At 40.7% G+C, this 27,354-nt stretch overlaps 2 protein-coding genes across 4 annotated transcripts in view; both read left to right on the plus strand.

Moving 5' to 3' along the window:
- Window positions 1–7,733, plus strand: part of tiam1a (TIAM Rac1 associated GEF 1a) — a 51,121-nt gene extending 43,388 nt beyond the window's left edge. The window contains exons 19-29 of the mRNA XM_076102328.1: window positions 311–379; window positions 517–642; window positions 917–1,025; window positions 1,431–1,610; window positions 1,753–1,871; window positions 1,987–2,095; window positions 3,342–3,400; window positions 3,821–3,917; window positions 4,734–4,821; window positions 4,908–5,080; window positions 5,190–7,733. Coding sequence (XP_075958443.1) covers window positions 311–379; window positions 517–642; window positions 917–1,025; window positions 1,431–1,610; window positions 1,753–1,871; window positions 1,987–2,095; window positions 3,342–3,400; window positions 3,821–3,917; window positions 4,734–4,821; window positions 4,908–5,080; window positions 5,190–5,848 — 1,788 coding nt within the window. The 3' untranslated portion in view covers window positions 5,849–7,733. The remainder of the gene's footprint in view (window positions 1–310; window positions 380–516; window positions 643–916; window positions 1,026–1,430; window positions 1,611–1,752; window positions 1,872–1,986; window positions 2,096–3,341; window positions 3,401–3,820; window positions 3,918–4,733; window positions 4,822–4,907; window positions 5,081–5,189) is intronic.
- Window positions 7,734–9,944: 2,211 nt separating this feature from the next.
- Window positions 9,945–27,354, plus strand: part of grik1a (glutamate receptor, ionotropic, kainate 1a) — a 29,540-nt gene continuing 12,130 nt past the window's right edge. For 2 of the 3 annotated variants that reach the window (XM_076101639.1, XM_076101640.1), the window contains exons 1-8: window positions 9,945–10,026; window positions 17,626–17,793; window positions 18,185–18,442; window positions 19,670–19,851; window positions 20,333–20,386; window positions 20,667–20,837; window positions 20,956–21,099; window positions 23,794–23,901. In XM_076101639.1, the coding sequence (XP_075957754.1) occupies window positions 9,945–10,026; window positions 17,626–17,793; window positions 18,185–18,442; window positions 19,670–19,851; window positions 20,333–20,386; window positions 20,667–20,837; window positions 20,956–21,099; window positions 23,794–23,901 (1,167 nt within the window). Of the gene's footprint in view, window positions 10,027–17,625; window positions 17,794–18,184; window positions 18,443–19,669; window positions 19,852–20,332; window positions 20,387–20,666; window positions 20,838–20,955; window positions 21,100–23,793; window positions 23,902–24,157; window positions 24,203–27,354 lie in introns of all 3 variants that reach the window. The other variant, XM_076101638.1, reaches the window with a different exon arrangement.

Here is a 27,354-nt window from a genome sequence, read left to right on the forward strand (position 1 = left end):
GATACCTAGTGAGTCATATTTGTATCTATTTGATGGTAACGGACACACAATCTCATATTGTTGCTGGTAAAATTATATTAAACTTTTTGTTTGAGGTGTCATCATCATTGTAATAGGCATGCAGATTAACATGCTTTTGGTGTCATGGTGGGTTATGTTCATACCTGTGAGACGATTTCTTTTTTTAAATTTAAAATCCTCAGTAAAGACGCCAAATTAAACAGCCTTGCCTTCAACACAAGCTCTTGCCCATTTTTCCTTCAACATCTGATCACAGACTAATCTTGTTCCTATCCCTTGTCTTTTTCAGGACCTGAGATGCCTCATAGAGTGCTACTTGACACCTTTGCAGAAGGAGAGCTTCCTTACACAGGATGAGGTACCTTCTACCTGACCTGTATAATCCAAGAATAAAAAAAACTGTATACGAATTGTTGTAGATGTACATAACCCGAAACACTGACATTGCTCTTGAGGTGGTAACCGTGTCAGAACGATGGTTTGCGTGTGTTGTAGCTGGACGTTTTGTTCGGTAACCTCGGGGAGATGGTGGAGTTCCAGGTGGAGTTTCTCCGGACACTGGAAGATGGGATCAGACTGGTGCCAAATCTGGACAGACTGGAAAGGGTGGAACAGTTTAAGGTAAGGGAACGTACATAATAACACTTTCGAGCTACTATTGTTTAGACCTGGCTATGTGGTTTAAGGTGTTTATGCAGTTCTGTAGACATGTTTGCCCTGACGTACATTTTTTTTTCTAACTGCTGAGGGCCTCAAACAAAACACATTCACTTGAAACTTCTAGTGGAGTAAAACCTTTGCTAAAAAGTGATTCCCATTTACTATGGTGCAGCCTCGATTTATGAGCAAAGATATTTCTATTGAGATGGCATGCAATGCTTGTGTGTTTCCACAGAAAGTGCTGTTCTCCTTGGGGGGTTCATTCCTGTATTATGCCGATCGCTTCAAGATCTACAGCGCCTTCTGCGCCAGCCACACCAAGGTCCCCAAGGTCCTGGCTAAAGGTAAAAACATGCACACAAAATCGACTGGCATCAAGCACAGAGCCACCACATGCTCCTCTGGAAGTTGTACAGTAGTTCATTGCTCTCTACCATCAGTGGCATGTGATGAGGGGCTTATGTCGTACAGGAAGCATGTTGTTTTATTCCCATGCCCTGCAGTATGAAAGGCAAGCTGCAACTAGTATCGGCACACAGTGAGGCATAAACTTGAGACTTACAGCGCTGAGTTGAGAGGCGTTTGAAAAAACAGTTGAGTTTTGCATTTACTGCTTTGGTTGCTACTGTCACTTCAAGTTATTTACAGGTACAGAGGCTTCATCTTTTAGATGCAGCTGCCTGTATCTGTTTGTGTTACTTCTCCCTTTTGTACAAAATGAACAAATGCTCATATCTCTGCTCCTCCAGCGAAAACCGACCCAGATTTCAAGGCTTTCTTGGCTGAGAGAAACCCCAGACAGCAACATTCATCCACTCTGGAGTCTTACTTGATCAAACCCATCCAGAGGGTCCTGAAGTACCCGCTGCTGCTAAGGGAGCTCTACTCTCTCACTGACCCCGACAGTGAGGAACACTACCACCTGGACTGTAAGCCATTGTTTTTTTTTATTTTTTATTATTCACATTTTTAACTGCTGTGAAGCTCCAGACCCATGGAACTGTAATTAATGAAGATGCATTCAATTATGGTAATTGTGATTTGGAGATGATGAATGTTTGTCCAATTCAGTTGCAATGAAGGCCATGAATAAAGTTGCGAGCCACATCAACGAGATGCAAAAGCTTCACGAGGAGTACGGAGCTGTTTTCGACCAGCTCATCAATGACCAGACTGCGGATAAGAAAGAGGTAAACATGATCGTGTACATTTTATTAAAGGCTGGATCTGTTGCGAATCCAATAGATTATCCAATATTTTAAATGAATATTTTACAATCTGTTGAATTACTTCCAAATGTCTCAGGTGGCTGACCTCTCGATGGGGGATCTTTTGCTACATTCTACTGTGGTGTGGATCAACCCTCCAGCCTTTCTCGTCAAGAGCAAAAAGGACCCTGATATGGCTGCTTTTGGTAAGGCTTAATGTGGATTTTGGATTATATTGTAGGATTGATTCTCCTCTACTAGTCTTTCTTATAAAATATTTTTGGGGGGATTGAAATCTTTTTTTCTTTTTCTTTTTTTCAATTTCAAAAGTTTCAGCTCTTTAATGGGCATAGACATCTTCTACATAATTACAGCTAGACTGAGGGATTATAATTACATTTAACAGCTTTTATAGATCCACCCAACTATATCCAATGCACTTAAAATTCAACAGCCTGAGACTAAATCCTAACGTAGCATAATGATGTACCGAAGACATAAAATAAGCTTCTTAAAAGTAGAATTTATTGCATTAGTTTTGGTTGCATTGCAGCTCCACTTGATGTACATTTAAGAGTTAGAATGGGTCAAAAAAGTTCCACAGTCTTCATTTTTAAGTCAAACTCTTCAAACGATGACATGCAATTTTGCATCTTTTATGTATTTGATTGGTCAACATATTGTATAACATTGAAAATCCTGTCACGTCTGCAGGATTTCAAATAGACACATGATCTGCAGAGCGCTCATCCCTGTGTGTTAAATACTAAAACACTGTGATGAGTAAACGAAATATGTCCATGTACAGTAGATATGCAGTTACCGGTTTCTCTGCAAACAAAAGAGCAATGCTACTGTGTGTCTACTGTTCCCTGCCCTGGAGAAACACTGCATAACACTTGCAGGCACGCGACACTTCACTGTATCCCACATAACACTGCCATGCATAGTGTGGGACTGGGTGCTATTTCAGACGGTGACGAAATAGACTTGTTAAAAGAAAAACCCAGTCGGGCATATAACATATAACATATTTTCTTACTTTTCATGTGAAATGCAGCATGTTAGCTTTTCATTAATGGGATTACTTGAAATTCTCACACACCCAGAAGTGTCCTGTGTCTTAAAATTGCACTCTGCTCAGACACTTTTGGCAATGCATATTTCATGTACATGGTATAAGGGCTTTTCCTGGCAAGGCGATGGTGAGTTGCAGAGGTTGCTTTGTGCATGCAATGTCGCGGCTTTTAGTCCATATTCATCTTTGGTGCTGCTGATATAGCATGCCAGTAGTGTGAGGCTATTCTAAAGGTGGGACTAAAAGCCTCCACTGACATGGTGCATCAAGCTGCCACTGTAGTAAATCGAGGAATAAAAAGTCTATTTTGATGTCTGCGATGAATGAAAGCAGACCCTCCTAATGGTTTCCATCTTTCCTTTGCCCTCATTTAGTGTTCAAAACAGCAGTTGTATTTGTGTACAAAGACAGCTCCAAGCACAGGAAAAAGATCGTAAGTACTATTCTTTTTTTTCCCATTTTCTGTTGAATCCAGTCAGAGAACCACTTTGTTGTTGGATGTATTGTGGGGATTTGGGGCTCTGGGCTTTCTCTTAAGTGGTTTTCTTTTAAATTGCTTTTTGTTTTGTTTTGGGTGGCACATTGAGAATACGAAGGAATTAAGGTTAATGTCTTTCATCATGGGACAATAGACTGAATTGAATGAGGGTAGTTTTTGGCAATTGAATAGACTGAAGAGACTTTATATGCACACTGCTGCTATTCCCCTTGTACACTACAATAAAGTACAGTATGGTGGATGGTCGTGTCTGTTAAACCAACCTTCTGTCATTGCACTCTTCTGCTCTCTGCTGTCATCTCGATGTATTGCAGTGGTTATGTATTGGATATCCAACCAGTCCGTCTTTTTCAGGTTGGATCTCACCGCGCATCTGTGATTGATGACAAAGATCCTTTCCGTTTCCGTCACATGATCGCAACGGACTCGCTCCAAATCCGTGCCCTTGCAAGTACGTCTATTTACATACAGTAACGTGCAGAAAATGTCATTTTCTAATCTTGCATCACCATTCCTCATTAAGTAGTGGTTGTTTTTTTGCCCCAACTTAGTAGACTTGTATTAAAAGAAAATGTATTTAGGTAGCCATACAAGAAAGAAGTTAAATGCAGGAGCCAACTCACTGATACTGTTTTTTCTTGTGACTATCCGTGACTAAAGAGCTCCAACATAATTGGAATAGATCATCTGTAAGATCAAATCCCATCAGCAAAACATTTGAATTATACGGTCTTTAGTCAAAGTTATGAATTGGACAAGAGTTGAAATGTTTAGACGAAGCTCTTTGAGGCGCCATGTGGAGACTTTAATTTGTCTAGCCTGGGAAGCATAGATCTCATAATTGATATTGTCATTCATCCAGAATACAAGTCTGTTCAGTTGGGAAACTTGTGTGGTGATTTTTGCATGTGCTACAGATGGTGCTTTTTAATAAATACATGAATTACATTTGCATGTAAGGGAGTATGTCATCCAAACCACAGAGGTTGATTCTGATGACTTCTTATTTTCTGACGGTGGCTTCAAAGGCTCTGCAGTCAGTGTTGCTGGTTTTCTTTCGCACAAAATATATGATAACCTTTGTAAGCAAAACAAATAGATACCTATTAATATGTCTGCATGCAATCTTCCTCACATCTCTGTTCTAGATGAACCTTAAATCATTGTTTTAATCTGCCAAATGGCCTATTGTTTAAGAGGGAAGAAATTGATGACCTAAATTAACTGAATGAATATAGATGACATCTCTATTTTCCCCTCCCCTCAGACTCTGAGGGTACAGTGGCGTGTGAGATAGTTCACACCAGATCTGAATCTGAAGGAAGACCAGAGAGAACCTTCCAGTTGTGCTGCAGGTATTACTTATTTTTTCTTTTTCAAAAACTGTACACATGTATTGAAATCATGTGAACAAAACATTTTCTTTTGGTCTAATCTGCAGTTCTCCAGAGAGTAAGAAGGACTTCCTGAAAGCAGTCCACTCCATCCTTAGGGACAAGCAGCGCCGGCAGTTTCTTAATACAGAGACTCTGCCACCCAACCAGCAGTACGTCCCATTTGGGGGCAAACGTCTGTGTGCCCTAAAAGGAATGCGGCCCGCCATGAACCGAGCAGGTGACAAAGCTTAACTATAGCTTCTAGTTCACGGGACAAGAAGGGCCTGCAATGTTTGTACAAGACATTAACAAGACGGTTTCTTTTATCTTTCTTTCTGCCTGTTTAGCATCACCTCCATCACGAACGCTGTCCCGCAGGAAACTGGTGAGGAACCGCTTCACCATCGACACCGACCTGGTTTTCCATGGCAACAAAGACAGCAACAATTCGGACACGTCCCACCAGTCTTCTTACCCGCCTCTGTCCCAGCATGCTCTTCCTCAATCCAACAAACCTCAAGGAGAGGACACGGACCGTTGGGTGGAGGAGCAGTTTGACCTGGCTTGCTATGACGAACGGGGTGTGGGCATCGACGTGGGGCAGATGAAGGAGACGGACATTTTGAGCGACGACGATGAGTACTGCAAGTCTGTCCGAGCCGCTTCGGCAGAGCCGGCCGACCTGGAGGGGAGGATGGAGGGACTCGACCTTCGGGTCGCAGAGGTGAGGAGCCGCAACCTGAACGGACGAGTGGAGTCTGAAAGTGAGATAATGCTGAGTGTCATGCAGGAGGAGGAAGTTGATCGAATAAAACATGGTGATGATTCAGGCTTGTTGGACTCCTTCACCTCTTGTGGTGTCTCTCTGTCTCGCTGTGCAACCCCGAATCTAAAGCTTGCCCCCTTGAAGCAGTGTGCTGTGGGGGGGGCCACAAATAAAGACCACGATGTCATCTGGGTGCGGCGGGACGACTTTGCCAACGGGTGCAACAGTGACGTCTTCTGATTGGGAATTGTAGAAAGCGAGATGAAGAAAAGGAGACAAAGGGTGGCTTCTTCCACTTTTTACATAAAGTAGGAGGGCAAGAAAATGGGGGAGAGATTAGTTACAAGCTTTAAATATGTAGAATTTGGAGGTATTTGTGTTCAGAAGGTATTAAACCTCAGCCAGTTTTCCCTGTATCACTACACAACCCTCCTCTTCCCACCTAACCTGCAACTGCGTTGTACTGACAATCCTAAAGTACTGAAACACAGCGAGGTATAAGGAAAAGTAAAATGTACTCTCATCCCAAACTGCTTAAAAGTGAAGCCAAAAGAATACATGGTCCTTACTGTTTTAGACGTACACCCAGGTAATGCACACACCTGTGGAATTGTATGTGAACATATGAACACAACAGCACTGCATGTGCACGCAAGTACACAAGTAAGTGTGTGTATGTACACTGTAAGTATACATGCATAAAGTACACAGAGACTCTATAGGCAGCTACTGTACTGTGCACCCGTTGTACTGAAGAGACATCACTGATCTGTGGTCTTGTGGCTAAAATGTCTATTTTTCAACACAGGAATGTGGGTGTTATATTTTTCTGACTCAGAAACTGTGTTTGTATTTTGACACTCAAAGGGCTGTGTGTTACTGAACTTCTCTACAGGGGCTTTTGGCTTAATGACTGCTGTGTAAGAAGATGGCGAGAAGATATAACTAGCTTTATTGTGCTTTTTATTGTTTTAACTTAATATCAGCTGCACATTGGTGTATAGTCAGGAGTACAAAGGAGTGCCGTTAACCTCTTCTATGAAACATTTTGAAGCTCACTTTTGTCTCCTAGGATATTCTTGTACAAGGTAGTATACAAATGTATTTAATTATTGCCTTTTTACTGTATTTTTTAATGTTTACACCACACTCGGCTGCCCAGTGTTCCAAACCAGCTTTTGTGTGTTTGGTGCCAGAAACGGGCTTGAGAGAGCCAACGCTTGTGCCCTTCACATGACTATCCAGTCTCTAATATAGTTCCTCAAATAACACTCCGTTGTTATTTTGGTAACTAATGGATTTCATCAATGTCCTTAATATACTGCATCCACTCTTGCCCTAGAGGCCATGATCTCATCATGCCCCATATTCTTGAATATGCCATACCTTGAATCCTTAAAATAGCATAATTCCGCCAACAATCCTGTTTTACTTGACTTTTTTTCTTTATTTTGAAAGGAGGTATTCAATAGAACCATGTTAGTGACTGCACTGCAACTCCATAGAGAAGGTCAATCATGCAGTTGACCTGTCATCCTCTGACCAATTCACACATCATCATCATCATCTTCTCTCTCTCTCCAGCTCCTTTGACCTTTTGTCATGTCAAGAAGCATCACAACCACGGACAAGCTGGCTGAGACTTTACATCCATGACATTTGACGCCATTCCTTACTATATTTCCACTTTCCCCCTTCTGCATTTCTTCCCTGTTTCCACCAGGCGGTGCTGTTTCACTATGTCGTCACAACAACACCCTGATCGCAGAGCTCGACACCATCATGCACACCTTAATGGATGTATTGAACATGCACTTAATACCCAAATGTGGGGGGAGAATCTGATAGCTACTCTGATTCAGAGTGTGAGGTGATTGGAGGGAAATAATACACTTTGGATGTTCTTATTATTGTCTTTTTATTATGATGCTGGTTTCTTAGAATTTAGCTTTCTGGGTGATGATGCCCATTATGGACGCTCAGACTGTGAGACACAATCACCTGGCCTTGGAGGCAAATCCTGTGAGAACCCCTTTGACTCCTCCCTTTGTACTTTTAAAACTGTGTTCGTACATACAACTGTGGAGTATTATCATTTTTGTTTAAAATAAATTTTCTAAATTTAGTTTTGTGTGACGGTGCTAATTATTTTTCATTTTATTCACGTGACTGATGCCAAAGGGCTGCTTTCCCTCTCCTACAACACTGATGCAGAGAGAACCCACTTTTCTCCTTCAAAGGAAAGATAACGTTCAGTTGATCCAATAAAAATGAGAGATGCCAGATGATTTTGCAGATTCAATTGCTGTCTTAAATTGTATTTTGTTTAATTCCAGGTATTGCATAAAAGGAAATAAAGGATCAGTTTTGATGGATAACTGAACAAATATTATGAAAGTAGCGGCAGTTGAAACTTTAAAAGGAAGTGGATGTTTGATTTAGTAAAGCTGCTGCATGATATAAAGTAAAATGCATCACATATACATTTCAAAGTAATTTAGACACAAACAATACAGTAAAGTAAGACATTTCCTTGAAATTAAATGTGGCTCACCAGAATGGGCCAATAATGTTTGAAGAAAATTCTCTGTTTTAAAATGTATTATTTTTTCAATGTGAAGTAGTCCTCATTTTGCAGCTCGAGCAGACATTTACATGCACGGTATTTACCAGATGCGCTACAGAGAGAGAATTCTGCTCGGTATTCGTATCAGGCAAGTTTGGTGTTCGGGCTGGAGCCCAAGGACTCCTTCTGGAGAGGCTGGATGGTCATTTTCTGAGTTAATTAAGTTTGTCAGGTTGAAGTTGGCAGGGTTTTTTTTTTTCACCTCACTTCAGCTGCCAGCTTTGAGAGAGTTCACAAACATTGTGATAAACAAAATGTCAGTTCTGACGTAATGCAGAATTTGCTTGAGGAGAGCAGGACTGTGAGATGGCGGGCACCTGGAATCTTTGCCTTTTTCAAATGTCACATCACACAACAGTGTAGAGTTGGCCAGCTTTAGAAATCCAGCAGTGACTAGATGTTTTATGCTACTCCAATAACAAAATAATAGTAAAAATATAGTATTTAGTCAGTTCTATAAAGATGATTAAATATGTTCATGTTTGAAAGTGGATGTTAAAGCACATCAGGTGACTCTTTTATTTAAAATACATTCCCATGTCCTGTTGTTATTTGAGGATGGGAAGGCATCCAGTGACCCAGTCTGATAAAGACCTTGCTTGTCTGCAGTGAGAGATAATCTGGCATCTGCCCTGTAACCTGAAGATTATTCTCCCCTCATCAGGACCGGTGGAGAGAGCCGCTGCCAATCCATCTGCTCCTTAATCCCAACCGAATGGAGCAAAACTATCCAGAGATAACCAGAATTAGACCACGGCTACATTCAGTGTAAAAGCTGGTCTATCAAACAAAAAATGAAGATACCTATTTTGTAGGGAATATAGAGAAAACACATTACTTGATTTAGTACATTTCTAAATAGATGACTACCATTCTTTCTACTAATGGCGCAAATCTTTATTCAATAAAGTCAAAATAAGGTGTTTGGTTATGCAATGAAGGACAGCTTTAGCCTAAGTAGGCTACATATATGCAACATGAGCTTATACTTTTAGGGTCAGAGGTTACCTACAGGGTCATTTCAGAAGTAAGACATTGACATTTGTCATGTCAAAATGTAAATACCAAGCTCTTCTGTTTCTCTTCTGGGCTTTGACTTCAAGGATAAAAAATGCACTTATAGGAAATCATTTTCTTCATAATGTTTCCCTATGCAGGAGATGTGTTTGGCTGTTGGATTTCAATAAAAAAACTTCTAAAATTATTTTTTTAAGAGTCCCTCATTTTAATTTCCCCCATCAAAATAAAAGTTGTTCAGCGATCCAAATAAAGTACAAAGTGTGACGACCAACCCTGTTCTTCTCCCCTACATAAATATATATATTTTTATTTTGAAAAGGCGTACCGGAAATCAATTACATTTTGGCGTCCGTGGCACAGATCCGCGCGCTCCCACTCTCCCCAGCTCCTGCCTCACTAGTGAGTAAAAGTGGACGCGCTTACTCTGCCTCGCTGTTTCTTCGCCGCCAGTTGTTGTTCAGAAGATGTGACTCGGATTGATTTTGTGCAGGAAAGTTGGATCCACGTAACTGGTAGTCGTCATTTGTCGTTTATCTGGTGCGACGGGGTGATGCAGAGTGCAAAGGATCGAATTGGGAATACAACTTGTGCTGCGCGCTGGCATGGCGCGTCAGGTGTTCCAGCGCTTGCATAGAGGCCGTTTCTTTCTGTCATGGTGTCAATACCCGCGGTGAGTTCGCCTGGAGCACTATGGAGGACAGAAAGAGACTTTTCTTCTATCTTCTCCTTGCGGCGCAGCTCTGTCTGAGCTCAACACAAGTCCTCAGAATCGGTAAGCGCAACAGCTGTTTACGCACGGTGTTGTTGGCGTGTCTGAATTGAACCAAGCGTTCTGTATATGAATTGTTCCATTTTCTACCAGAATTAGGAGAGCATCTGTCAATACATCCTATTCCAAGTATTTGCCCGTGCAAATACAGATGTTGTGACCTTAACGTTTTTTTTTAAATTTATGGATTATAATAATGTATAGATAGTTCCCTCTGTGCTGATACATTAAACACTCACTGTGATTAATTCATAATCTTGAAGTCTTGAGTCTGGCTGGTGATCATCATTTTATCAAAATGTCTTAAAAATGCCATCAATAAAGGGAAAGTTTTTCTTTATTATGACTGGAATTCTGTCTCAACTTTGAGCTTTGCTATCAGAGGGTTTGTCTGATTGATTTAAATAATTTAAATTTCAATCTAATTCCAAGTTACATTATACAGAAGTCTACAGACACCCAGACAAACAAAAAGCTGACAGTAATAGATTATTGATTCCTCCCTGAAGACCCTGCTGGGGCATTTTCATTCAAAATGCATTCCCCAGCTGACCTTTACAAACGGATGAAACCTATCCATCCCTGAGATGGATGTAATGCAGCAGGCGAGGGCGGTGTAATCATCAGTCCTGCTGTCATCTGGCGTGTCGTTAAGAGGAGTGAGGGAACTTTACCTGGACTTGATTAGGCTGGATGAGGCTGGTGAACGCTGTGGGCTGTGTTCATTATCCAAGGGTCTCATTTTCAGGCTCTGAATCACACCAGAGCCCAACTGTGAAATGTGGACATAATTGACTGAATAAATTGAGAATTGGTGTCACTGCGACCTGTTCCGAACTAGGAGAGGTATAGAGGAGGTTCACATGCAGTACTAGTCCTTGATCAGATATACAGCAACAATTTATGCAGACTATATTGAGATAGAGTTACAAAAACAAATGCAAGTCCTTTTTTATCTTATGTTTTTACACTAGAAACCATGGTTTTGCATTTTTACCATATAGTCTATAATATTTTCCAATCCCCAATAAGGCATCTGATAATGAAGGTGCAGTAACATACTGTATATCAACAACTAAATGAAGCCATTATGACCCTAAATAATGTGAGGTTCTGGGTTGTGAGCCGACATTTAGTTGAAATATCCCTCCGTTGGTGCCTTAACAGAGTAGCTTGCCACTTTTGGATTGGAGGATTAGGAGGACGATGTCTATGTAGGGTTTCTGATCAAATTGAAGATTATTTTCATACATATACTACTTGTACTTAATACTAGTTATTTGCGTCTGATAGGATTTTTCCACAAAAAAAGGTTCAATCCCCTAGTTAAGAGCTACCCTTTCTCCCTCACTGAAAAATCCAGATGTGCAAACGTTTTAAAAGTTCTAACTGCTGGACACAAGATATTACTTCACTGAATGTCTCTGCGTTTGTGCACAAAGTATCCACATCACACAACAAACTAGTTGTAATGTTCCGAATCCTGCTTAGTACGAGTTTAACTCGGATTTAAGTAGATTACGAAGAAACACAACAAACTGCACATACATCATTCTGCACAGTGAACCAAGTGAAGCAGCAATAACTAAGACACATTTTGAGTGGAGGGGGACTTTAAAGAGCTTGCTGAAAGGACAAAGGGTCACTTTGAATTACATAATATATTCACCAGCTCACAACTAGTCAACCCAACATATTTTGTAACATAAGCACATGACTGCATGTTTGCTTATTGCTGATTTGAAAAGCTACAGTTAAAAGATTGTGGTAAAAGATTAATCAAGACATTAACAACATCAAACATATCTTGATGTTTCTGTATTGCAATTGATTGTCAGTTATCAGCTGACATACTGTATAAATCAATATATGTAATATCTGTGATCACTTAAAATTCTGTGTTTTTTGTTAACTGGTATTCAGGAAAAATATTTTTTCGACCCACAATATAAGAATTCTATTATAGGTTGCACATCTTTAAACACATCTTGATGGACGCCCGCCTGTCGATCTCGTTTTAGTATGAGCAGCATTTGTTCATTTTATCTGGTCCACAGTTGCACATGCAGCGCGTTTCTGATCCGGAGTTTAGCTCTGGGTCACACATTAATATTCAGGACCATTCAAGACCAATAAGTTCAGCTTTGATGGTTCAGCTCAACGCAAGTCCAGAAATTCCCACAACTCTAAAAGACTTAGTGTCTGTGTGTGCACGTGCATTCATGCATACGTGTGTGTGTGAGTGTGTAAGAGAGTGAGAGAAATCTCAGACGTTTGGCTCCAGGTTTCACTTTATGTCAAATGGCAGTTAAGGTGGATCTGTAACCTGCATTCATTACGAGGGGTCGCCTTCTTAATATTATTCATTAGTTCCTTTCTCTCCAACAACTGGCCGTTAGGAAAACAAATCCGCCGCCAAATTGCGGGGAGTTTTTTTTTGGAAAGTTGGCCTCACTTCTGTTGAAGATATTACACACAGATATTCTGTGGAGTTGGCTGCCTCAGTAGCGTGATCGTTCATCACGCTGGCTTTTGGTTGTGAGAGAGGAGAGGGCGCTGTAGTTTGTCATGGGATTGCATTGATAACACAGGTATCAATTTGTACCTATCGATCCTGAGGCTTTTCTTGTGACGTGCAGATCGAGTTCAGGCTGGTGAGAAAAACAGTCACGTCTATGCCCCTTTTTCTTGTCTGATTTAGTGGCACATAACAAATGATTTTGGAACCTACGAGAGACTCAACCTGAAAGGAAGCTGTGTTTCTTTTGCCAGCCTGATTGCAACTGCAACACACACTGCTTTCGTTGTACAAGCAGCTAGTAATCCCCCTTTTTTTTTTGTTGGTGAAAATGGTCAAGTTGTTAAATAGTAAGCTGAGATAATTCTGTCAAAATGCTACAATTGAGGATAATTATCGTGTGCTGAATAGCATTGGCTTAGACTTCTGGATCAAAAGCATCATATGTTCTAGACTTTTTGCAACAATGATTCTCCTTGTACATCACTCTCACAAATTCAAGTGCAAACTGATAGTGATGTAGGACATGTTGGCTTTCAGATACTACCGCTAGCCTTTTTTGGTGCCCTTGCAATCATTTTCAATTTCCGTCTGTCTCTCTTTTTTTCTGTTTTTCGCCTCCGACATCCCTGATTGCATTTTTGCCTTGTTTGCCCAAATGTGCGTCTCCCTTGATTTGTTGTCGGGAACAAAACGTTTCCCTTGTGTTTTCTCAGCCAGGGTGCACTGAAACGTCTGTCATTCCGTTTGACACCTGAGACAACTTTCCCCCCACCCCCACCCTCCCAGAAGCATTTCCTCCTGCCTGGAGCCAAAGTGCACGTCCCTGTTTTTAGAGCGACACAGATGGCAGGAGTTCTTGTCACTGTCAGCAAAAAGGAGAACTCTCTAGTCCGGTGATCTTCCAGTACTGTTAGAATGATCCACATTTCTTCTATCTCAAGTACTAGGAGACAGTTTGATGTGTCCTCCACTGAAATGTAGAGCTAAATAAAACTTTTTGGTTGATCACCTTCTGGAGGTTAAACAGATGAAGAAGAAATCCCCCCCCCCCCCCCCAAAAAAAACAACAACAACCTTGGTTCCCTCCCTTTTGTTCAAAGTGTGAAAGTCAGTGGAACTAATTAGGAATATAAAGCCACATGCAAATTAACCTTATTATCACGGAATCATCCACTAATCATTCCATTGTCAATCAGTAATGTGTTAATCCAGCATAAAAGGGCTGTGGCAGTCTGAGTGTTCATGATGAAAAAGTGATGTGAGACAACATCAACAAGGTCTTGTACTGTGGCAGGATGTTAAATGTCTCAGTAATCTCTATGCAAATAGCAGGTTAGCACAAGTTGTTATCTGTCAGTCAAAAAGTACAGAATTTTGCAGTGGTGCACTTCACTAAAACACAAAACTGTGACGTCCTCAGTCCGTCTCTTGACTGTGACTGTGTGATGTTAGTTTTCTCCTTTCTGTATCACTGCTACCCCATCTCGTTTGAAACTTCCAATTAAAAAGAAATACTGTAAAACGTTGTTAAATAACACAAATCTTACACAAACAATCACCACTGAGGTAAATGGAAAATAAACTTTGATTTTATGTTTATTGCCCTCGTCCTCAATTTGACCATAATGAGCCGTCCTGTGTTCTACGCGGCTTCAGTGCATCTTGAGTGTGCTTATATTTTTATGCAAATAAATTCCACCTGCAGTGCAAACTCCAAAGGCATGTTAAAAGGCATTTACGGAGTCCTGTGGGGCCTCTGAAACTTTTAGCGCCCATTTAGGCTGTCTGATTTGATGTTCCTGGGGCGAATTATTCCTCATTATTTTGGTAGCTGAATGAAAGCTTTTAGTGCTCAGAGGTACATTAATTCATTTGCATGGGGAAAAAAAACCACCTTGCTTAAAAGAAAAATGCCATTTTTATGATTGCAGCAGTCACAACCCACAATTACGTTCAAGCTGCTCAGCATGAAGGGATGACGCATGACTAATGTAAAATATCATTATTTGTAATTAAATAGTGAAGTGGCAGGATGGATGGGTTGAGATTTTCCATTCACACACACGCGCACGCACACACACACACACAAACAAACATCTTTATCTCTTTCATGGGTTTGATCAGGTTTGCGTGACAGGTTGGCACAAAGCTCAGATTTGTTCTTCAGCTTTTTATTTGATGTGTTCCTCGCACCGCAGCAGGGAGATAAATCTCCCGTCCATCCGTTGTACTGTAGCACATATAGTTACAGCAATATATTTGATAATCTCAGTAATTGCAAGATAAACTATATTTCTTTTATTATTTCTTCATGTTAAATGCCTAATGGTTCTTGATTATATTTACTAATTGGCTGCCCGTGCATTTACAAGGACTTGTGACATCTTTTGAGTGCCTATGTATTTGAATGCTGATAGTGTACGTTTGTGTGTGTGCGTTTTGAATTCATGAAAGTCGGCGGCGTTTGTAATCAAATAAACGTTCCTTCAGCATGCACAGAAAACCAATCAAAACTTAACAGAGAAGTCATTTTGAGGGATTGACATGTATCGACTATTCATCATGTTCGCCAACTTACACAGCCAGACATTAAATTAGGTTGGTAATTTATATTGTGTGCAAGATGTGCACTGTGACTGACCGCGTACTGCTAATCTCAATACCACACATGGAGCTCCTCCGGCTGTACTACATGTAATACTTGACCAGCAGTTGTTACCAAGCGCAGACAAAGTTCTGATATGTTTTTCCTCTGCCTCCCCATATTGTTGTGTCTCGCTATATGCCAGCAACAGTTAATTGTCCACCTGTTGTGGCTGCCCAGTGAGTCCGAATGCCTCAAACATCCCCTCTGGACCATTCTCACTGTCTGTCTGTGGAAATGAGAAGCTGGCTCTGGGATATACTTCAAAGGATCAGTTACACAATCCCTGAAGAACTCTTGTGTTCCTGCAGGGAACAGTGCAGATCCAGCCAGTATAGTCTTTGCACTGGATTTGTAAACCCGTTCTGTGTTGCACTTTTCAGTCGGGCAGTTTGGTCAGAGTATTAAACCTCAATACCCAAAAACCCAAGCCGGTACATTAAAACTATTTTCTTTTAATTATTGAAATGCTAAGTCTTCCTTAGTCAAAAAAAACAAAAGGTTTTACAGTCAACGTTCCTCATTTAAGATATCATTTTTTTTACCGATGCCGAAAATCAGGTATCAAATCAGCATTTATATAAAAGAAATACGATACCAGCTCTAAATCTCAGCCATAGTGTACCATAATTGTTTGGATGCGCAGAATTCTAACACCTACTCACACATTTTTTTTTTTTACCTATCTGGCCTTCAATAAGCTGAATCTGTGCTTGGCCTGGCCCAAGCTACATCCTTAAGGAACATAGAAACACCTTATACATGCACAATAATCACACAGCACCATACAGTATATTGTGAGCTATATTATTATTATGAGCCAATGCATCTGTACTACAACCAGAACTAGAGTAAATTAATTCAATGGCACTTAACAGCTGTAGTGCTCCTGAGCAAACCAAACATCCCAACAAGCTATATTGTTTCTACTCTTCTTCTGTACGGTTGTCTCTGTCCTAACACATCATTTCAGAGCATTCAAATCCAAGCTGGTGAAGTCTCTGCTATCGTTTGCTCACTATAACACATCAGCAGCAGAGGACAGACGGGAAGCATTTCATTAGATCTGAACAAATAGTACAACAAACAGAAAAGTTGTTTAGTTGTTTATGAGTTGAATCTGCAGAACCAGCAAGGGAGCAAAAAGTTGCTGTTTCTTGCGGAGAAAACTACCTTGAAAAATGTAACTACAAGACGGACAATAACTTGTCCAGTGTTTTTTTCTTTTTTTTGCTCTTGACTGATGTGACTTGACTCGTCTTTCATAAGACCGTTTTGAACCTCCACGAGAAGCTCTTACAGCCTTTTTATTTCCTGCCCTTTCACACTGCTGCAGCAATTACACTACTTCCTTTTCATCTTGCCTTTGAGTCCACACTTCACATCTTCTGCGCCCTTATGACAGGATGTTGATGAAGAGTTTCGGGGCAATTTCAGAAGTCTGTCTGAACAGCGTTGTTCCTTCAAAGCCTGCTGACAGCTGGTCCATGCGGCGAGTTGTTTTTTGGCCCCGGGTCCCCAAATAGTTCGAGTCAGAATAGTGGAAGAGCAGCTCCTCCCCACTTTGAGAAACAAAGTGTTGAGAATTTACTTCATGCTTTGGAGACAATGCAAGATTGTTCATCTTTGAGTACTTAATATTCATCTTCATTTGCATGCCTCTGTGGGAATTCCTGTAATTTATTCTCTTCTTGTAGAATATTGAAGCTGGAGGCGTTGACATTACAAATGATATATTTTATTGTGGACAAAACATTTATGGATTTGTTTATGGCCAGCAGATTTGGTTGGCATAAAAAAATAACTATTTGAATCGACCCTCATTAAATCAGAGAACATTTGGTGTAATTTTAGATTGTGCAGAGTGCAGCGCTGCTTTGTAACAAAAATACATGGATGTTGCTCACCTCGCCTTTCCATGTCCGGCCCAATGGGATGAATACTACGTTTTCTGCTTTTTAATGAGACATCCTTTATAAAGGAGTTAGAACTTGTTACTATGTTTACATTGGCGTTTAACAACTCTTTCTTTCTTTTTTGGGTTGCACACCTAATGTTAGCCTAACCTGCCTTTAGTTGACTTGTGGATTTCGTTTTTTTTTCTTTCATTTTCTATAGTCATGACCTCACCTAAACCAATCTCAACTGCTTGTTGGTGTAAACTTCAAATAAAAACTACACCGGTTGAAGATTACCCCGGCCTTCCTGTTATTCTCCTTCCACCACTCGATCAATCCTTAAAATAATACCATGAGATGGAAGCCCTGTCTTTCTTTGTTTTACTTTTGTGTTTTCGGTAGCTTTGAAAGGCTTTCATTTAACCAAAGCTGGTAGAATGTCTCCACCCAGACAGGAGCACAGAATCCATTCATTTAATCTCTGTTATCACAGAGACTGTTGCAGTGACGGTGTCTTTGTCCTTCATCTCCATGTGCAGGTGGTATATTTGAGACCCGGGAGAGCGAGTTGGTGAGTATGGATGAGCTGGCGTTCAAGTTTGCTGTGAATAACATCAATCGCAACAAGAGCCTGATGCCCAACACTACGCTCACCTACGACATTCAGAGGATCAACCTTTTTGACGGCTTTGAGGCTTCCAGGAGAGGTAGGAAATGATTAGAAGACGTTTATGTTAAGCTTTAGAGTTTAAGGGTTACTTTGATTTAATGGTTGTTTTACTATTTTCCTTCTTATGCATAGTGGGGAATGAATCCATGTCATTTTAATGTCTCTGCATGCATTTTGTAGATATGTGAAATAATTGGATAACTAGGATTAACATCAATTTCTGGATATAAGGGATCAAAAACACATCTCAAAGATAGAGAAATATCGGTTTAAAGTTCGCCAAACGGATGTATTTGTATTAACTTTAATTAGTTCAGTTTCTTAAAACGAAATAGCTTCTGTTTTAAAAGTTTATGATGGACTTTGGTTGAGAAACTATCTCAACAACCTGTAGAAAGAACCACCTGACTTTGTGTTCCTACCACTAGTGTGTGACCAGCTAGCTCTTGGGGTGGTCGCAGTGTTCGGCCCGTCTCACAGCTCCTCGGTCAGTGCCGTTCAGTCCATCTGCAACGCTCTGGAGGTCCCTCACATTCAGACCCGCTGGAAACACCCGTCAGTGGACAACAAAGACACCTTCTTCATCAACCTGTATCCCGAGTATACCGCCATCGCCAGGGCCATCCTGGACGTGGTCACTTTCTTTAAATGGCGGAAGCTGACGGTGGTCTATGAGGACAGCACAGGTAGGGCCAACTGTTTTTTTTTTTATCAGTCAGATTTTCATTGTAACTTTCAAAACTGAGTCACAGATATACTTCCAAGAAATCATTATATTCTGCCATGCATGAAAAGGGAAATAATGGAAGGTAAGCCCACTTTATTTAGTCAGCCTTTCATGTGGAAATAAAAGCACATTTTCAGAAGAGAAGTAGTTTTAGCAGGATGGAGTTGGGTGATATCAATTCAACAAAACTGTATGTTGACCAAATACATTGGTGTCAACTATTTTTGCTTTAAGAAAATATTATTTACAGGAGATGTTTGTGAAAGAAAATGGTGGATATGATCAAACAGTAGAGCTCATTTCTCTCATCTACAACAGAACAATTGCATCTTAATCTGTAATGTAGTCTTTTAAGAGCAGGAAAACACAATAGCTAATGATTTTTATTTCCCACTGAATTACTGGATATCAGTCATAACATTGACATTTGAAGGGGAGAATTGTCAGGGAGAAGAGGTCAAAAGGGCTGGCTTGTGTTTTGTGGACCAATATATTCATATGTCAAGGTTATAATTACTCACAAAATGCAATTCCACTGTCCACCGTGGTCACCTTCCTCACACTGGCTAGTGTACCCAATCTGTGACACGGCACGAGAGCCTCACATCAAACAGCTGCCAGTAGTACCCTGCACTCTGCCTTTATGCTGCAGAGAGCCAAACCACAACACTGATGGCCTCAAATCCAGCAGTGTCCAATATAGAGTGAGTCCCTACCAACGACCCAGAGAGTATGAAGTGCCGCTGTTGAAATGTCATAGTTTATAGATTGTTTTTTTTCAATCAGAAATGTATTTTCCTTAAATGTCACGCAGACACACAGCTGTGTAATTACACACTGATGTTCACACACATGATACATACTCAAGATACAGGAATGTGGGGTGTGTTCACAGGCTCTGCAACACAGGTGTGTTTTATACCCTTTGAGGGGTTTAAGAACCAAGTAGAAGAATCTGAGAAGAAGATGCAAGAAGTTAAGCAAGACGTTGGGCAACAAGGTGATGCAGTGAAAAGGGATCACATCCCTTAGTTAAAAGGATAGGGGTCCAAGTCTCCATGAGAGCAAGCACGTTCCCTGCTGAAGGGTTCTTGAGCCTGACCTGATACCGTCCTGCCGCGCAGCAGAAATAAACAAACGTTTAAGAGGGGGTAATCTAACCGTCTCATTTGTAATTTTTTTATAGGTCTGATGCGGATGCAGGAGTTGATCAAAGCTCCGGCAAAGTTCAACCTGAAGATCAAGATCCGTCAGCTGACCCCGGGTAACCAAGATGCCCGACCGCTGCTTAAGGAACTGAAAAAAGACAAAGAATTTTTTATTCTCTTTGACTGCTCCTACCACATGGCCTCGGAGCTCCTCAAACAGGTTTGATTGATTTATTAAGCATCTTTACATTAGTTTGTTCTACAGATTTTACAACACATGTAATGTGTCCTTTGGGGGCCACACATATTTACCTTGTTTACTAAGGTTTACATTTGAATGACAGCCATAAAAGGATACGATAATTAAAAGGATCAAATAGTATTTCCCTTATCAAAACCAGCATTTTAAATGGTGCACAACTTATTTCCCATTTGTTACTATTTAGCTAATTTAACACAGATGGTCAACTGTTTGTGACTAGTCTTGTGTCAATTCTAACACGCCTGATGGACTGAGCGGTGAAAAGTCATTTCTGTAATCTGTAGTATTTGTAAAACTACATTTTTAATATTTGTTCATGTTTTTTTTTTCTTCTATCTATATTGCCAACCAAAAACAACAGAGAACTCATGGTATTTAAAATAAGCAGCATGGCCTGACATTGTCGTCTACTACTTTATTTCTTCTTCTCAATTTGCAGCTCTCATCAATGGGAATGATGACAGAGTACTACCATTTCTTCTTCACGACTTTGGTGAGTTAGAAAACTAGTAGTTTTATGGGAGATACCCGACAAGTTGAAACCAAGCTCATCTTTTCTGTGGTCGTTTGGCCTTGGACTGGCTTTGTAAAGTCACTAGGATTATTTAAAAAATATTGCTGTGACTCATCGATTCACATTACAAGGCTCAGACAGTTACACCCTGTGCTAGAGCTTAAATCTCTGTCCTCCTCTTTTTCTCCCCCCATCGAAAAACTCATCAACACAAACCGACACATCCCTCCTTCTCTCCCGCTCCTCTCTCCCCTCAAAGGATTTGTTTGCCTTGGACCTGGAGCCTTACCGCTACAGCGGGGTCAACATGACAGGCTTCCGACTGCTGAACATTGATGACCCGTGGGTAGCCTCCACCATGGACAAGTGGGCCATGGAAAGACTGCAAGGTCCCAAACAAGAGAGTGGCTTGATGGATGGAATCATGACTGTAAGCACCGTACTGTTATTTTACATCACAGGGCACTGACAATACAAACACCTGCTCTGCTGAAAGGCAATGATGCTCATTTGTATGCTGTGTCCTCCTCTCACTGCCTCCTCCGCAGACAGACGCAGCCTTGATGTATGATGCAGTGTTCATGGTTGCCATTGCGTCGCAGCGGGCCACACAGATGACCGTCAGCTCCCTGCAGTGTCACCGCCACAAACCGTGGCGCTTCGGACCTCGCTTCATGAACCTCTTCAAAGAGGTCGGTGTCAGATAAGGCCTTGGATCACAGACAACTCCGAAACCGTGTTACATCAGCAGCATGACTTAATAAGAAACCCCTGTTGCTTTTAGCTTGACCACTATGCATTTTTCACGATGTTTTTCAGTTTGTTTTGAAAAGGCTTCGTGAGTGCAGGACCCTTCAAATTTCCCATGTCATGTTTACCAAAACTGGATGCCAGATCATTTCATGTGACATGTCACATCATAGGTCCCTTCTGACAAGCCATGCTTTGCTTCTCAAAGTACACAACATGAAAATATACGGTATTTATGTACTTAAAAGTTGAAAGCATGTGGTTTGGCCTGACTGTCAGACTGGATGCCTACAGACAGAAATGAGGCCTTTGATGCATGAGTGTATTCATCTCGCTTAAGATAAATCTTAAATCCAGCAGAGGGCCGTTGCCCGCCATTCTCATTCAATCCCATCACTCTTTTTCATGCCCCCATCCAACTCTCTCTCTCTGTCTCTGTCTCTCTGTCTCTCTCTCTCTCTGTCTGTCTCTCGCTCTGTCTCTGTCTCTCTGTGGTTCTCTCTCTCTCTGCCTCTCTCTCTCTCTGTTTCTCTCTCTGTGTCTCTCTGTGTTTCTCTCTCTCTGTGCCTCCCTCTCTCTCTCTCTCTCTCTCTCTGCCTCTCTCTCTCTCTGTTTCTCTCTCTGTGTCTCTCTGTGTTTCTCTCTCTCTGTGCCTCTCTCTCTCTCTCTCTCTCTCTCTCTCTCTCTCTGTGTCTCTCTGTGTTTCTCTCTCTGTGTCTCTCTGTGGTTCTCTCTCTCTGTGCCTCTCTCTCTCTCTGCCTCTCTCTCTCTCTCTCTGTGTCTCTCTGGTTCTCTCTCTCTCTGCCTCTCTCTCTCTCTCTCTGTCTGTCTCTCGCTCTGTCTCTCTCTCTCTGTGTCTCTCTGTAGTTCTCTCTCTCTGTGCCTCTCTCTCTCTCTCTGCCTCTCTCTCTCTCTCTCTCTCTCTCTCTCTCTCTCTCTCTCTCTGTGTCTCTCTGTGGTTCTCTCTCTCTCTGCCTCTCTCTCTCTCTCTCTCTGTTTCTCTCTCTGTGTCTCTCTGTGTTTCTCTCTCTCTGTGCCTCTCTCTCTCTCTCTGTCTCTCTCTCTCTCTCTCTCTCTCTCTCTGTCTTTGCATCTCAGTGTTTCTTTCCTCATCTGCTTTTTGTTTTGTTTGCCATCGCCCAACCTTTGGAGCATCTGTCCTCCTGTGCATTCATCACTAGATAAGAGCCTTTTTGATTGTAAGAACCAGTAAAAGGTCTAAGACAGCACCCAATTAAAAACCATTTCTAACAGGAGAGTGCAGAATAGGAGGGCACAGCTTTCATTTCAATGGCTGAAATTAAATCCTGGGCACTATAACCTGCATGTTTTCAATCCCTTCTAGCTATTCTATTGCACAATAATGAGACAAAATTAAATGAATTCTATTTGAGATGTGTGGACAAACGTTTGTCATGATAGGAAACACAAACGTTTAATAACCTTTAACCTTTAATCATTTTGTAATTTTATAGAAATGTAAATTTCTACAACTGTAGAAAAGTTGTTTCACAGATTTATTTTTCCAAGTCTATTCTTATTGATATTTCTTTATTGACTTCATAATGTTTGTACTGCAAGAAATATTACTTCACTAAGAAATTTAAGGAGACAGATTCATCACTTTCCTGTCATGAGGAACTCTGATTACTTCTAGCTTTCTAAAATTGAGAGAAGCACAGAGAAGAGATCATTTTTTTTCTTAATTTCCACATGAGAAATAAAACTTGATGTTGCTATTTAATAGTAAGTGTATAATATCTACCCTCAATTCTGGCATGTTAACAAATTCTTCTTGTTCAGGTTCCACACTTTCTTAAAAACTTTAGTTATACCTTTTTTAAATTCTAACATACATAATATACATAACTCACCCTAAGCAGTATCTTGGGGAACATCTTGTTCCAAAGGGGAAAGCTGGTTTGCAGCATTACATAAATTTGAGTTCATACTCAACATAAATCTATATCAATTATCAGTGGCTTGGTGTAACATGGCACTACTTACGTTTTATGTTCATGTATACCTCCCTTACTCTCTTTCAGTATTAAGCATAAGAAGATCAATCAATGCAGTATACAACAAGTAAAAAAATTAAAATTGTTATGTGTTCAAACAATATAATTAAATGAAGTCCCTTTGTGCAGGATGTGAAATCCTGTGCTTGAAATGAACAGGGCTACAGGCAGCCAGTCATATTTAGATAAGCCATTTAGTTGTGAAGCATGTAGTTGACTTGTCATGTACAGATGTGAAAGTTAACTGTCCAAAGGGATCCTTTTTTTTAACTATGTACTGTATTGAGATGCATGCATGCCAACATGCATGCATCTCAATGATCAAATGAACAATTTGAATACCCCTACTGTAAAGATGCATGTAAATGTAGTTATTATCGCTATCATGAACATAAACTTTGATGCATATTGAGATTGTACCACAGAAACAACCTATAGACGCCCTCCAGTTTTCACCGGATGTCTTCCAGCAGTCTGTCAACACTCTGTCTGCCTCAATCCCCTTCACTCTCCTCCTGGGAGTTTGCTCCGGAGCTTCAATAACTCTCCGCACTCAGACAGCATTTGAGACTATCCCCCACTTCTCTTTCCCTCTCCCTCTACTCCTCTGCTCTGTAGGCACAGTGGGATGGACTGACGGGGCACATTGTTCTTAATAAGACCGATGGCCTGAGGAGAGACTTTGATTTGGACATCATCAGCCTCAAAGAGGACGGCACTGCCAGGGTGAGCACAGGGGCCCGAAACAGCCAATTACACCACTCTCATGCTGCTTCCACCCTGGCTGATTCATTCCATTAAGGCATGTGTGTGTGTGTTTGTGAAAGAGAGAGAGGTGCTGTAGAGATTTTGTTTTCCATAATCCATCCACACATTTATTATTTGGTTTAGATTTGTCCGGTCATGAATATTAATAACTGCAACAACTGATTATTTCTTTCCACACTGTCTGTGCTTCCTGTTGCCTTCACATTTTCAAAAGGGTGTTGTGGAGGGCGGAAGTCGCCTCACGAAAAGGTGGATCAAGGTTTGTGCCAGTGCCATGTTTGGTCTAAGCCTTTGTTGTTCTCCCCCCCCCCCCCCCCCCCCCCCCCCTTCTCACTCTGTATGCCACGCACTTCCCTGCTCTTTGCCTTGTCAACCTTGTTTCTCTTCACTGATTTTGTGTACAGCAATGCCATGTCTTTGACATTTCAGTTTCACCCGCGTTTGAGTCCGGGCATTGCTCTGACTCTTGTCAAAACTTTATCAGCAGTGTTAGAAAAACATATTCCTGTCCTGCAATTCCACATGATGCAATGTCGTCCCACAGCTGGTACCTGTGAGTAATAAGAAAGAAATAAGGGAATATACCGTTCCTTCACTTTTGCAGAGACTTGTCAGTCCACTACTAATAATGTGCTTTACTATTAGACTGTCTTCACACTTTCATGGAAATCATACTCACGAGCAGTATTTCATTTCAGCCGAGAGGAATCCAGTTATCAGAGGAGGAGACAGCTGAAGTTGAAAAGCAAGAGGAGGCAAGGGGACAATTTAAATGCTAAGTCAGACAATATACTATAAATACTTAACTGCAAATTAAATAGTCTTACTTAACTACCTCGGTTTATCAGCTTTAAACCAAGTATTTGATGAGTGAAAGAAGGGATGTTGAATTAATTCATCCCCTTAAACTCATACTTTACTGTCAGAGAGGAAGAACTTTGCCAACTTCTGTCTGTCTCAGTTCTCAGAGAGACAGGTATACAGGCAGGCAGCAACTGTCAAGGTGCAGCAGCAGTGATTTATACTGTCATTTTAATTCCATTCAGTACTTTTAGTCCTCAAAAGCCTCCCCTCAGAGGAAATACCACAACATGGTAAGCACATCACATAAAACGCTTCACTTGATGGTCATGAAAAATGGATTATCAGTCCGTTGCAGTCGTGTAAGTTCTTGGGCACTGGAGTGTAAAATACACTCTGAAGAGGATGATGGGACTATACATGAGAGTCTTCAAGGAAATAAAGTATTTTCTTTTAAAGTTGTTGACTTTCACCCCCTCTCAGCTGTCTTGGCCTGGCTTAGTACGTCTCCCGCTCTGTGGTAACGGTTCTCCAGTTTGATTTGGTTGGATGGAGATGAGCTTTAGGATTTACAGATAATATTTTACTCCCAGCGTATGAGAGAGAATTCCTGTCAGTTTTATAGCACACTTTGTTGTTGGAAGCTGCTCTGGTATGCATGATAAATTTGCAAGGCTATACACAGTAAATCCTTGACTATTGGGTTTAAAAGATGATGATTGTATGCTGTGCAGTCATCCTGGGCTATATTTTAGCATTTATTTCATTGGCTTGCTCAGATTACTTTATTGCTTAAACTACAAACTGACTAATCGTGTGGTTGATGTTTAATATCGTGTGATATTTCCCAAAATAACACAGTTCTACAACACACAACACAAACTAGATTGTGTGAAACTGCACAATATGAGACTGAAATACCCTCCACACTAACAAAAATATTGTTCTCACTTGGTCCATTTATCTTTGAGATTGAGGACAAAACAATTAATTAAATCCAACCCCATTCACTGTGTTCCTCATCTGCAGTGTCCAGAGATAAGTCAGATTAATGGACTCCTGCACAGAGTGGACCCTTGTGAAAGTGCCACGGTGGAGATATAGAGTGCTTTTAGCAAGGTTATAAGAGAGCACATTTTGACTGGGTGAACAGAATAAGATAGAATGTAATGGGGAGTAAAATGCATGTTATCTTTTCCAATAGGTAATCCCACGTAGCCCCTTTGTGCAAAATATATTGTGCAAAATCAGACTGTAGTACTCAGTTTAATAAGATGTACTGATGCGTTCACTACTACTCATCGTCCTATGCAGTGAATGCCTTTGTTTCTGACTAAAAATACCCAAATTCATTACTTTTTCTTCCCAGACTGAGCAGCAAAAGGAGTAAAGCTTCAGTTCTATTAACAATGAAGCCTGATCATTTAATGCACTTAATGTCATGAGCCCCCTTGACCTTTGCTCAGCTCTTAACCAGTTAGGGGATTTGAAAGGGTCAAAATCCAGCTGCCAGACGCCAGCTCTAATCTGATAACTATCTGGATTATGCCGCCTGGTTGGATGAACCGGACTCTCATTCACAGCTACTGTGACAGTATGGAGGAGAAACACCATGTCGTTCTCTATCCGCCCCTGACCCTGTCCTGCCCTTCATTCACACTGTCCCTGCTGCTGTGATTTCCAATCCCTAACCGTCATGTTGAAGTAGGGCTGCAGCTGACCATTATTTTCATTATTGATTGCTCTGTGGATTTTTGTTTTTGAATCATTTGGTCTAGAAAATGGCAGGAAAAAAACGAAACCCTAAAACCCTAGAGATATTCAGTTTAGCATCAAATAACAACAAATCAGCAAAGCCTAAAAAAGAGTAAAAGGATTAATTTATCATTTAAAAAGTTGCAGATTCTCAAGCAATTTATCGTCTTATCGTTTCAGCTCTATATTGGAGTTATAATATGCACAAAAGTGAGTTATAATAGTTATTGTAAGTAACACTTGTTTGCTATTTTTGATATATGTGTATTGTTTTAGATTCAAACAGAATGAAATATAAATGCTAACAGATTTCCGTGCCAATCCAAAGGAATAATTTATCACAAAGAAGTTTTTCACATTTGTTATTAAATAAACAGCTTTGTTGTTCAGTCAATGTTCAGTTCAATACCTGATGCACACAACAGGTATGATATTGTTTTGCTCCAGAAAAGTCTCACACAATCAGCAGCAAACTACTTAATTTGCATATTCACTGTACATAAAATGGAGCTTTGCCCAGAATCATCAGAGCAAAGACGAACAAAGGGAAATGTTGGAGGACAGTGAATGGAGGAGGAGGTTGAAAATAAGCCAGGTCTTTCAACCTCAACACTTCTTTTTTCTTTTTCTTTTTTTTTTCTGTTCGACAAATCAGAAAATATTACAAATATTGAATGTATCTAAACAATTTAGTTTCCTGTTAAGACCTATAGACTAAATCCGGCCCTGTATATTTGGTGTCGATCAATTAACCGCTTAATTCAAAGTTTAACAGAAGCAAATATCTATACACTTCAAATATTGTCTTCCGTATTACCTCTTCCGGTCAAAGCAGAACATGTGGCTCAATATATC

Source organism: Anarhichas minor, unplaced genomic scaffold (genome assembly GCF_050575085.1).
Source record: "Anarhichas minor isolate MPS153535 unplaced genomic scaffold, ASM5057508v1 ptg000027l, whole genome shotgun sequence".
Classification (NCBI taxonomy): domain Eukaryota; kingdom Metazoa; phylum Chordata; class Actinopteri; order Perciformes; family Anarhichadidae; genus Anarhichas; species Anarhichas minor.